Below are 13467 nucleotides of genomic sequence, written 5' to 3' on the forward strand. Positions count from 1 at the left end.
CAATACGTAACACTCTTTCTAAAACCCTCAACTTGCGGGCCAGATTTATTCTTCTACCTGAAACAACCAAAACGAAAAATGGACAAAATATATGAAAAAATGATACTAGATGGCAATACATGAATGATAGTGAACTATTAGAGAACTGCTGATACATGGGAGGGAGAAAAGCTACGGAGGAGAGACACAGAGAGGGCATCAAGAGATGAACAGAGAAAAACCAAAGCAAAAGGTGTTCAGAAAAGGAAGTTGTCCCACCCCCACCCAGAGAATCCACAAGAGATATGAGGACCGGGGTAGAACTGGATTTTTCATAGCACAAGGGATGGAGAACTCTATTTCTGTTTGAGGCTGATATCTAAATGCCATCCTTATCTACCCTCTCTCTCTCCGCATCCAATCTGTTAGCAAGTCTTGTCAGTTACAGCTTCAAAATCCATTCAGAATCCAACCATCTCTCATCACCTCCACTGCTACCACCCTAGCCCAGGCCACTATCAGCTCTTACCTGGACAACATCAAGAACCTCCTCACCTTCCTGTTTCCAATCTTACATGCCCCCAAGTCCCCATCCCAGTCTATTTTCCACACAGCAGTCAGTCAGAGAAACATTTATCACCTGACAGAAGAGGACAGTTACTTGTTTGTCTGTCTCCCCTTCTAAAAGGTAACCTCCATGAAGTCAAGGTCTTCTATTTCTGTTCATTGCTATATGCCCAGAGACTAGAATAGTGCCAATGTATATATAGTTAGTACCAAATCAATATTTGTTAAATGAACTACACAAGTTGTTATGGAACTGTACACCACATACCTCTAGGAAATGAATAAAGGAACTGCGTTTTGTACCACTCTGTGGGCCTTCAGGAGGCCCAGGGATCTGCAAATCACATTTTGTTTTGTTGCCCGTCACTAAATCTACAATGGCTTGTACATAATGGTCACTGAATGAATAAACAAAAGGAATATAACATAGGTCTAATATCATATATAGTGCCTAGGCCTAGCCTGGGCAGAAGATGGATGCATTTATATTTCGTGGCACAGGAAGAGATGACTGGTACAGAGTAGAGCTCATAAACAATATCAAGTCTAAAAGAAAATACACTATTTATTGATAACATGGACCTAGCAAATTCTGTGCCAACTATGAGAAATACAGATATAATTAACATAATTTTTATCTTCAAGGACTAACATAATTTTAGTTATCTTCATCTCTACTAGTTTGTAAACAAGTACAAGTAACTCAGTGGTATAACTGTTCTACTAGAGATATACATAAGAAACATTTGGGAGGCACAAAGAAGGAAATCTTACCTTACCTGAGGAGGTTAAATGGTCAAGGAAAGATCTATGAAAAAGATTTTACTAGAGCTGAGTCTTATAAGGAAGAGTTTACCAGATGAGAAAAAAGACATTTAGAGAAGAAGGCACAGTCTGTTTTGAAGGCATAACAGGCTTCCAGAGTGGTTCCTAGGAGGGAGTTAACAAAATATGGAAGGATATTCTGACATAAGACAGAAAAAAGTCACAAAGCTCTTTCCTTTAAGGACAGAGCCTATGCTTTTAAAAGTTCCTAGACCCTCCTCTCAAAGTACCCACTTCCCCAATAAGATGTGACCTCCAAAGGGGCTTGACAGATTTAAAAACATCAAATAACAAAAGCAGGGAGGGAAGACAAACATATTTATTCCAGTCCAGGTCACTGGAGGACTTAAAACGTGTACTACTCAGCGCGCCCTATCATCATCAGCACCAACAAGGGAAGAACGTGCCTGAACAGCAAGCTCTACCCGAAGCCAGCCGATGGCTGCTGTGAGGTTCCCGTCAGTCAAGTCTCTTCCTCGTCATGCAGTTAATGAGGCTTCCCCCCTCGTAGCGAAGGGCTCCTTAACTCTAAATTCATTTTGCACAGAGAAGAGGAAAGAATCTGACATACTACTGATGGTTCCTCATTTAATCCATGACTTAAATCCTATCTCAGTATTTAACTATCTTTATTTTCTGATTAAAATAGAAAAAAAAGGGGGGCGGGGGGTAAGGGCAACAGAAATTACACTGTACTGATACAGAGACATTAAATTCTAGTCAGAGTTAAGACCCATATTAAAGGTCAACTGATGGTTCCAAGGAAATAACTACATGGAGTCTGGTTGAGACATACATGAGTTGAGTCTCATTATTAGCCACAATAATGTAGGAAAACAGCTCTCAATGAAATTGGAGTCCACACTTGTCAGGCATGGGTAGGAAAAAGCCTGGAGAAATGGGTTCTCTCCATGCCCCCATGACAAAGAAGGCTCCTGGTTTAATGGGAAGAGTAGCTCCGGTTCCCAGATGGTGTCCACAGCTCAGAGCCGAGTTTAGCAGTGGAATCGAGTGGAGAACTTAGGCGATACAGGCACGGTCAAGGGCTGGTCACTTGACTTGACTTCCACACCCTGGTACCTTCGTACTGGATTTGCCTTGTGTACCTGCAGAGTGAGAAAAATAAAGTTACCATTGATAAGGATGTTAGAGAACTACACTTATGGGTGTTTTTATTCCTCTTCTTGAGAACATTTTTGTATAATTTTGCAAATCCCAGTCACTAATTTGGGGGTTGCGGGGAGGCAACACAGTCTAGCAGCAAAACACAAGAGCTCTGGAGCTCAAGTAGGTTTCTGTTCAGGTCTTGCTGAATCCCTCAGCTTGCACCTATCTCCAGTTTGACTGTTCAGTACTAGGGTATAACGGGGCTGTACTCAATTGCAGCAGAAAGGAGATACACGCTAAGAATTTGCCAGAGTACAATCTTAAGATTATTGAGTCTTAATATTCACCAAAAGCATGGACAAAAATAAATAAATAAAATAAAATAACCAAGAAGGGTTGCCAGGAGAAGGCATGGTCCCATCCATCCTTCTTACAGTCTAAAATCAACCCTGAATCAAGCCAGATTAGTATAGAGTTCTATGATACAAACAAACACAAGAGGCAGGACTCAAGTGCTGAAGAAAAGTCAAAACACTTGAGGCTGGTTTTGTGAGTACATCCAATCAGCATATGGTAGCTTGGATTTTGTCAGGAAGCTAGTCCCTTTACTAGTTTGTCCCTAGAGCCCTCCTGTGGCCAGTCACCTCTACCAACAGTTGTATCAGCTGCTGGCTTAGCACTTTTAGACAAAACCTCAACAACTTACATATCGCTATATTCATCCTTTTACTAAGCATATGAAATTCCATCTAAAACTGTGTTCTTCCTTATTAATGCAGTTAATGTGGCTTGCTGCCCTCCTAGTGAAAGGGTCCTTAATGTGAATTAAGCTTTCTTTTTGGATAACTAATATTTAAATCATTATCTAGTGTTAACATGGAAGGGTCACCTGGACCGATACACACTATAACTCCAAGGAATTTGAGTCAAGTATTAAGAGGAAAATGAAAATATAGTTGTCACACAATTCCCATGTCCTTCCCTACCTATGTATTCTAATTGTAAAACACATTGGTTTCCTTAAGCCTTAAGGCAATAATAAAAAGTTAAATAAAGAGTCCTACAAATATATCACTGTGCACTGGTATAGCACCTGATGTCCTCCTTATTTAGACCCCTGGAAGAAATTCTGACTGAATTCAGGATCAAAGATAAATGTATTTTTTAAATAACTAGCTTGTTTATATCACTTAGCAGATCCATGGATCACAATGTATACATCTTTAGCCTCATTCACTCCTCAACTTTGTCACCACCCCTGGTTTGTCTGACTTCTCATTTTCACTCAACTTTGATGTGTCCTTGGAGGCCACCTTAGATCCTTTCTGGAACAAGGAAAGGTACAGATAAAACAGACGCAACCATGTGTTAGTCAGCGCTCATGCTGCCCAGTTACCAGTTCTTTCCGTAGTCTGGCCAGCTCCTCCTTCTGTTGCTCTTCCTCCTGTTGCCTGGCTTCCTCCAACTGCTGGGCTTTCTGGGCTTCCACCTCAGCCATTCTCTTCTCCAGCTCCTGCCGCTCCTTGGCTCTCTTCTCAGTGGCCAGCTGAAAAGTTTCTTGAACTACAGAACCAGAAAGGCCCTCTGAGTACAGAAACAGAGAGAATATTGGTGCACAAGCAAGACTTGCATAAACCTAGCCCCACAGATCCAGCAAGTGATAGATATGCATGGCAACAGAAAGGTGGAGCTCTAAGGAGGCCCAGTTGGGAGAAAGGTGGAGTAAACCACATACAAAAAGTCCTAAAATTTTAAGGGCCCCTATAAATCATCTAATTAGGAGAAAAGCAAGACCTACACAGGTGAAATAGCTTGCTCAAAACTACATAGTGATTGTAGACTACATAGACAGATTTAGGAAAAGAATCCCACTTTTCTGAAACACTGCCCAGTGCTTAAGGAATCAAATGTTTTCTATCTAAGGCTTGCTTTAGGGTGAACCCCAGAAAGAAGTCCTGGCTCTCTCTCACTTACTTGCTACTCTCTGGGTGGGGAAAGTAAAATTGTTGTTGAAATGCCAGGTGCTTGTTCTATGAATCTGACCCCAACACACTCTACAAATCAACATAGCTGCTGGATTCAATAAAGAGCTAGGGGAGAAAAAACTAGATCCTCTACAGGCAGATGCTTCTGGTTCACACAGCATTGTACTGACACAACTGAGTCCCAGGAAGTCTAACCATTCTGCCCCAATCCCCCAAGAATACATAAAATACTACCAGTAAGGGATTTTTTCTCTCTCTTAGGAACAAAGGGCTCCTGGGAGATGACGGTGTTTGGACGAGCCTTGAAGCAAGCTGCTTCTTTCTGCTGTTTTAGCTCTTCCTCCAGCTATTAGAAAGAAAATCTGTCAGATAAGCAGCCACACTACTTTCCATAACTACCATCTCAATGACTCAAGTTCGAATGTTTCTGAACAGTTTCATCTACAAAGACAGCAGGAGATTTAATCTAAACTCAATTAAAATCCCTTTTACATTAAGTAGAACAGACTAACAACATCTGAACCCACTGAGAACTAGAAAATACCTTTAAGATACTTTTAAGGCCTATCTTAACATCACAAAAAATAAACAAGTAGACATTAATATACCCCTGGATGTGATCACCTGTAAAGTATTCTCCCTCCCAACCCCCAAAAGAATCTAACCAGAATTTAATCAAGCCTCTAGATCTGACTACTCATTTATAGGAAATACAGGAGATAGAGGAACATATTAATAAACACGTTGGGAATACAATGAGCAAAATCCAGATTGTAAAACCTATAGGAAAACTCTCACCACTATTATTTAACATAGATTTGGAAGTCCTAGCCATGGCAATCAGAGAAGAAAAAAAAATAAAAGGAATACAGATTGGAAAAGAAGAAGTAAGGGTTTCCCTGGTGGCACAGTGGTTGAGAATCTGCCTGCCAATGCAGGGGACACGGGTTCGAGCCCTGGTCTGGGTAGATCCCACATGCCGCAGAGCAACTGGGCCCGTGAGCCATAATTACTGAGCCTGCGCATCTGGAACCTGTGCTCCACAACAAGAGAGGCCGCGATAGTGAGAGGCCTGCGCACCGCGATGAAGAGTGGCCCCCGCTTGCCACAACTAGAGAAAGCCCTTGCACAGAAACGAAGACCCAACACATCCATAAATAAATAAATAAATAAATAAAGCTTTAAAAAAAAAAAAAAAAGAAGTAAAACTGTCACTGTTTGCAGATAACATGACACTATACATAGAGAATCCTAAAGATGCCACCAGAAAACTACTAGAGCTAATCAATGAATGTGGTAAAGTTGCAAGATACAAAATTAATGCACAGAAATCTCTTGCATTGCTATACACTAATGATGAAAAATCTGAAAGAGAAATTAAGGAAACACTCCCGTTTACCAACGCAACAAAAAGAATAAAATACCTAGGAATAAATCTACCTAGGGAGACAAAAGACCTGTATGCAGAAACTATAAGACACTGATGTAAAGATGATACAAACAGATGGAGAGATATACTATGTTCTTGGATTGGAAGAATCAACCTTGTGAAAATGACTATACTACCCAAAGCAATCTACAGATTCAATGCAATCTCTATCAAATTACCAATGGCATTTTTTACAGAACTAGAACAAAAAATCTTAAAATTTGTATGGAGACACAAAAGACCCCGAACAGCCAAAGCAGTCTTGAGGGAAAAAAACGGAGCTGGAGGAATCAGACTCCCTGACTTCAGACTATACTACAAAGCTACAGTAATCAAGACAATATGGTACTGGCACCAAAACAGAAATATAGATCAGTGCAACAGGATAGAAAGCCCAGAGATAAACCCACGCACCTATGGTCAACTAATCTATGACAAAGGAGGCAAGGATATACAATGGAGAAAAGACAGTCTCTTCAATAAGTGGTGCTAGGAAAACTGGACAGCTACATGTGAAAGAATGAAATTAGAACACTCCCTAACACCATACACAAAAATAAACTCATAATGGATTAGAGACCTAAATGTAAGACCGGACACTATAAAACTCTTAGAGGAAAACACAGGAAGAACACTCTTTGACATAAATCACAGCAAGATCTTTTTTGATCCACCTCCTAGAATAATGGAAATAAAAACAAAAATAAACAAATGGGATCTGATGAAACTTAAAAGCTTTTGCACAGCAAAGGAAACTACAAACAAGACGAAAAGACAACCCTCAGAATGGGAGAAAATATTTGCAAATGGACAAAGGATTAATCTCCAAAATATATAAACAGCTCATGCAGCTCAATATTAAAAAAACAAACAACCCAATCCAAAAATGGCCAGAAGACCTAAATAGACATTTCTCCAAAGAAGACATACAGATGGCCAAGAAACACATGAAAAGCTGCTCAACATCACTAATTATTAGAGACATGCAAATCAAAACTACAATGAGGTATCACCTCACACCAGTTAGAATGGACATCAAAAGAAAATCTACAAACAACAAATGCTGGAGAGGGTGTGGAGAAAAGGGAACCCTCTTGCACTGCTGGTGGGAATGTAAACTGATACAGCCACTATGGAGAACAGTAGGGAGTTTCCTTAAAAAACTAAAAATAGAACTACCATATGACCCAGCAATCCCACTACTGGGCATATAACCAGAGAAAACCATAATTCAAAAAGACACAGGCACCCCAGTGTTCATTGCAGCACTATTTACAATAGCCAGGTCATGGAAGCAACCTAAATGCCCATCGACAGACGAATGGATAAAGAAGATGTTGTACATGTATACAATGGAATATTACTCAGCCATAAAAAGGAACGAAACTGGGTCATTTGTAGAGACATGGATGGAGCTAGAGACTGCCATACAGAGTGAACTAAGTCAGAAAGAGAAAAACAAATATCGTATATTAACGCATATATGTGGAACCTAGAAAAATGGTACAGATGAACCGGTTTGCAGGGCAGAAAGAGAGACACAGATATAAAGAACAAACGTATAGACACCAAAGGGGGAAAGTGGCGGCAGGGTGTGGTGGTGGTGGTGGTGTGATGCACTGGGAGATTGCCATTGACATGTATACACTAATATGTATAAAATGGATAACTAATAAGAACCTGCTGTATAAAAAAATAAATAAAATTCTAAAATTAAAAAAAATGGATGAAAATTAAAAATGAAATTCTATAAGGTCACCTATAATCCCACCGTAAATAACTATTATTAACATTTTAGTGTATAACCCCTTTCATATCATATACATGTAAACACATATACTTTTAAAATAAATGGTCATATTATTCATATAAAAAAAAACCTATTGGAAAAACAATCCAGTTTATTCAACATATAAAATGCAAGTAGAGCAGCCTTTAGATTAAAAGGGATTTAGAGATTTATCAAACAAATATAAAATGTGGACCTTTTCTGGATCCTGATTTGAACAATTCAACTGTTTAAAAAATGAGAGATTAGGGGATATATGAATGCTGACTATTTGTCACTATTAAGGAATTACTGTTAATCTTTTTAAGTGTGCTAATAGTATTGTGGTTATGAAATTCTTTTAATCCTTATATTTTAAAGTTACACATTGAAGTATTTTTGGATGAAATGAGATGATACCTAGGATTTGCTTCAAAGTAATCTTGTATAGGCAGAAGTATCCAGTGTAGAGATGAGTAGGTAGAAGTAAGATGAAATAAGATTTTCCATGTTTTGATCCCTAGAAAACCAGGTGACAGTTCATGGAAGTTCATTATACTATTCTACTTTTATGTATGTCTGAAAAACTTTAAAAAACCTTTTTGTTATGGGAAATATCCCACATACAGACATTCTGTCATGGTCCTTGAACGAGAGATTCACTACTGCTTCCAAAGCAACTGTCCTAAGTTCTCCTAGAGAACAGTACCAACAGGGAGCCTACATTTAGTAACTTAAGCAATCATATCGTTTGGGCTTCAAGAGGGATGACTTTCTACAAACAAAGATTAGGCCAAGCCCCTTTTGGACAGAGTCCAGAATAAGAGACAATATCAATACTGACAAATTTAGGAATTCAGGAGATTTTTTTCCAGACAGGGCAGAATTAGATCCAATTAAACCAGCCAACAACCAACTGACTGTTTTAAATCACCTGTCATCTATAAAGAGCAAATAGCACACTATGTTGAGAAAACAACATACCATATTGAGAATCTATTCTCACCTCACAGTTTCTTATCAAAGCACCAACAGAAAGGAGTGAACATTTAATGAACAAGTCTAATAAATGGAATAGATGAGAATCTCCTGACACAAAAAAAGCCTAACAGTTCTCACATTCCCCAGGTGATCACTTACAGCAGAGATCAGCAAACTTAAGCCGCAAGCCAAATCCAGTTTGCAACCTCGTTTTGTATAGCCCTTGAGCTAAAAATGGTTTTTATATTTTTAAAGGGTTGAAACACACATACACAGAGAACATGTGACAGAGACCACCTGCACAACCTAAAATAATATATAGCAAACTTTTTTATAGAAAAAGTTTGCTGACCCCTGATTACAGTGACAGCCCCTAAAATAATCCGGTATGTTAGTTCCCAGAAGAAGTTCAGTGTAGTGGGTCTACCTATTGTAACAAATCAACAATCAAACAATTCACATTTTAGCTGCTCTCCCCATCCCCACCTGGTGCTTCCAAGTCTGTGCCTTCAGAGCACCTCTTCTGTCGGTCTCAAAGCAGAAAGGCTCAACCTGGGTTGTATTCTTCACCTTCTTCTCCGGCAGGTTAATGGTGTCAAAATGAGGCAAAGGAAGCGCCTTGAATTTGGGCACCTAATAGAAAAGAAAATGTAAGATTTAAGATAAGGCCTTTCTAGCCAGAAAGCAACAGCTGCTCCAGAATATTTGGATGAATCTAAAAAACAGGAAAGGCCAGTCTTCAAAGCAGCATGGAGTAGCAGAAAGAGTAATGGGTTCAAAAGGAAATTGAGGTTTTCCTCCCAGTATTGCCAATAACTAGCAGCATGATCATGGGCAAGTCACTTAAGCTCCTTGTGCCAGAATGGTTATTTAAATTACTTGCCCTATTTATACTTCATAAGGCTCTTAGAGGGATCAAAGGAAGTCAGTGATTTATAGTTAAAAGTGCAACATAAAAGATTACCTTTGAGGGATCAAAGAATAGTACTATGCTACTTGCAGAAATGGAAACACCTACCTCCCCTTTCTGCAGTTCTTTTATTTTCTTCTCCTTCTGTAACTGACGTTCTTTGTCTCGAGAATCAAAAGAGAAAGGGCATATTTCCACAGTTCTCCCCACTGGGATTTGGGGCTTAAAAGGCATTCCAAAATATGGCACAGGTTGAGCTCTTATCGCTACTGGCTCCTCCTCTTCCTAAAGAAAAAAATGCAGTTTAGAAACAAGATTCCTCACTCTCGCTCACCTCCTCTGAATGTGGAGTCAGAAGACGTTATATAAGAGAAGTCATTAATTAAGGCAAGTCACTCAACCCTTAGCTTCTTAGCTTCCTTTTCTATCAAAGAGGGGTATCTACCAACTCTCAGGGGTGAAACCAGTGTGAAAGCATTTGATAAACTAACCCAATTACTCTTAAAGGATCTAAAATTTTTCACAGGAAGGTTGTAAAAACTAAATGAGATCAAACAGTTTGAATAAAATGAAGAAAAGTACTAACCAAGCATATACCTTGGCCTCGTCTTTGACCCAGGCTTCAGACTCCACTAACACATGTGACTGGGAGTATTCCCAGTTGCCAAACCCAGAATAGGACCAAGTAAGTTGATTGCATTCAAGCTGGTAACATAAGATAACTGTGTATTTTAGTTTCAAATGAACCTATAAAAAGGCTTATGCCTGAGATCTGCTGTAAAATTACCCTAACTCTGGATATTTATAGATAAAATGGGGGATGTAACAAGAAACTAGCCTGATCAATGACAGTTTATATATTCCAACTTCATGAACCATCACCACACAGTCACCTTTGCAACCCTTGGATTAATGGAGACAGTTAAGGACAGGGTGGATGTAACTGCTTAGTATGAATTTTAAAAGTCCCTCACTGAATGGTGACAATAGCTGGGGCAAAATAGAGTATAGGTCTTGGGAACTTTTGATCCACGTTACAACAGGGTGATTTCCAATGCAACAGAAACAAACATAACTCCAATAAGTTACAACCAGTTACCACTGAAAGCCAAAAGATTCATACCCTTACTAACTACTTTGTTCTTGGAAGAGCAAAAACAGATGATCAATCATTCATACCCATTGTTAAGACAACTCCAGACAAGAGTGATGGCCTTTGTATTCCGCTAAGTTTAAGAAAGAATAATGCTTAGAATGATTATGTAGGAGGAGTAGAAACCCCCATCCCAGGGAATCACCTCATCTTCTTTGGTGGGCATTCTGATTCTGTTCTTCAGAGCAAAGGCCGGTGACTTGGGGACAGTGATTGGAAGTACTTTCTTTTCAGGAACACCCTGGAAAGAGTAAGCAACTCAATTAGATATCCTAGAACAATCTCTACTAGGCTGTGTGATGAGATCAATCCCTTTCTTAGAAGTTCACATATCAGGAATCAAAAAAAGCTAGTTATTTCAGTATGTTGTTAACTTATCCAACTAAGACTGGTATGTATTAACGCTCCAAAGGTGGATTAACATGACAGAAGAACAACAAATAACAAAAACATTGTTTGAGTTGTATATTCAACAAAAATAGGATTCATCAAAATCTTTTTTGGTATTTATGAAAAACACTACAAAATAAACTGTCAATATTTTATTGTTTCTCTCCCATTTTATACCCCAATCCCTTAAAAACAAAATCAAAAAGGACTTCCAAATGTTATCTAGGAACAGAATAGATACTGTCCATTCTCTTAAACCTATTCCACATACTCTAAAATAAGAACTTATATTTTAAAATATTAACCTCAAAAGGCAAATGGAAAAAAGTACTGGGCAAGGGCTAGCTTAATTTCCTTTTGCCAAATAACTGGACAAAGAACAAGCAGTTTACAAAGATATACAAGAGGTTCAATCTCAATAACTTTTAAAAATATAAAGTAAAATAAGGTATTTTTCACCTATAAGACTGAGTAATAATTAAAAGACTGGTTAATACCAGTGTTGGCAGGTGAAGAGAAATGGGCACTCCTATACAGTTGGGTAAGGTACAGGGCACAAATTGGTACAACCTTTAGGAATTAGCTACTAAATCTTTAAATGGTCATACTCTTTCACCCAATATTACATCTCTAGTATTTGATCTCTAGTTTAGTTTTTAGGTATATTTCAATACAGCATTTTTAAATTTAAATGAATAAAAAAATTGCAAATAACCCTATTATCTATCAAAAAAGAACTGGCTAAATCCTTTCTTAAATTGTGGTACATAACTAATTGTGGTACATGACTAATAAGAACCTACTGTATAGCACAGGGAACTCTACTCAATACTCTGTAATGACCTATATGGGAAAAGAATCTAAAAAAAGAGTGGCTATATGTATATGTATAACTGATTCTCTTTGCTGTACAGCAGAAACACAACATTGTAAATCAACTATACTCCAATAAAAAATAATTTTAAAAAATTGTGGTACATCCACACAATAGAATATTATACAGTCATCAAAAAGAAGAAAATAAATCTTTATTACTGACAGAACAGTATTCATAATATTGAAGGGGGAGGGACAAGTTGCTGAAACAAAAAATATTATTATTAAATATTATTTCTGTGTGTTTTTAAGATGTCTTTTAAGAAAAACAAATATATGATATCACTTATATGTGGGATCTAATTTTTTTAAATGATATAAACGAACTTACTTACAAAACAGAAAGACTCACAGATCTTGAAAACAAACTTATGGTTATCAAAGGGTGGTGGGGACAGGGATAGGAGCTGGGGATTAACACACACACACTACTATATATAACATCAATAATCAACAAGGACCTACTGTATAGCACAGGGAACTCTAAATATTCTATTAATAACCTATATAGGAAAAGAATCTGAAAAAGAATAATCTATGTATAACAGAATCACTTTGCTATACACCTGAAACTAACACAACACTGTAAATCAACTATACTCCAAAAAAATGTATTTAAATAAATTAACTGAATTAAATTTTTAAAAGATACTTGCACATATACTAAAAAAATAAAATAAAATGTATATATAATTAATCTAAGCATAGAAAATAAAATATGGAAAGAACACCAAGCTGTTAACTCTCACATCTCTTTGAGGGTAGATTAAAAGAGGGATTTAATTTCTATATTCCTTAATTCTAATACATTCAACTCCTCCAAAGATTTTTTTCCTCCTTTGTGATTCCAAAACACTGCCAACATCTCAAATCTTTTCAGACTGAATTATGTATACCATACTATGCACATCATTCAAAACTAACATAATTCTAACTCTCATAGAGTTTACACTATCATGAATCTGGCAATTAACCCTAACTGCAAAATGGTATCTCTAGGGCTACCGTCCTGCACGAAGTGTATGACCAGATCAATTTTAAAAAATCAAAACAACCTTGAGACATCCTCAGTAACTCCTTATTTCTTATACCCACATCCGTATGCTGGCCCCGTCAGCTCTCTATTCTGCTTCCTCTCTAACTCTTCACTGTCATGACACAGGCCACATCACCTATTGCCTGTACCATTCCACTAGCCTTCTAGCAGTCCTTCAGCTTCTCTCATTCCACCAGTCCATCTTCTTATAGTCAGAAGATCTGATGTTACTTCCTGACTTAAAATTCTTTAATGGCTCCTACTGCCTACCTACAACAGTATAACATATTCCTTGGCATGAAGTACAAGGTGTTTCATAATTTGGAACCCTGCCTGACTTTCCAGGCGTATCTCTTGCCTCTCTTTAGGCATCACCCTCCATCCACAATGAACTACTGACAGCTGCCAAAATTTAACACTGGTTCTCATCGCAATACCTCTGCTTATGCTCTCTCAGAAAT

At 38.0% G+C, this 13467-nt stretch overlaps 1 protein-coding gene across 3 annotated transcripts in view; it reads right to left on the minus strand.

Annotated features, from left to right (window-relative positions):
• Positions 1-1091: 1091 nt before the first annotated feature.
• The window catches only part of TPX2 (TPX2 microtubule nucleation factor), a 58188-nt gene continuing 45812 nt past the window's right edge, over positions 1092-13467 (minus strand). For 2 of the 3 annotated variants that reach the window (XM_036827033.1, XM_036827034.1), the window contains exons 13-18: positions 10850-10945; positions 9660-9836; positions 9128-9274; positions 4698-4809; positions 3875-4062; positions 1092-2477 (exon numbers count right to left, since the gene is read on the minus strand). In XM_036827033.1, the coding sequence (XP_036682928.1) occupies positions 2367-2477; positions 3875-4062; positions 4698-4809; positions 9128-9274; positions 9660-9836; positions 10850-10945 (831 nt within the window). In that variant the 3' untranslated portion in view covers positions 1092-2366. The remainder of the gene's footprint in view (positions 2478-3874; positions 4063-4697; positions 4810-9127; positions 9275-9659; positions 9837-10849; positions 10946-13467) is intronic. The other variant, XM_036827035.1, reaches the window with a different exon arrangement.

Source organism: Balaenoptera musculus, chromosome 15, assembly GCF_009873245.2.
Source record: "Balaenoptera musculus isolate JJ_BM4_2016_0621 chromosome 15, mBalMus1.pri.v3, whole genome shotgun sequence".
NCBI classification, from domain to species: domain Eukaryota; kingdom Metazoa; phylum Chordata; class Mammalia; order Artiodactyla; family Balaenopteridae; genus Balaenoptera; species Balaenoptera musculus.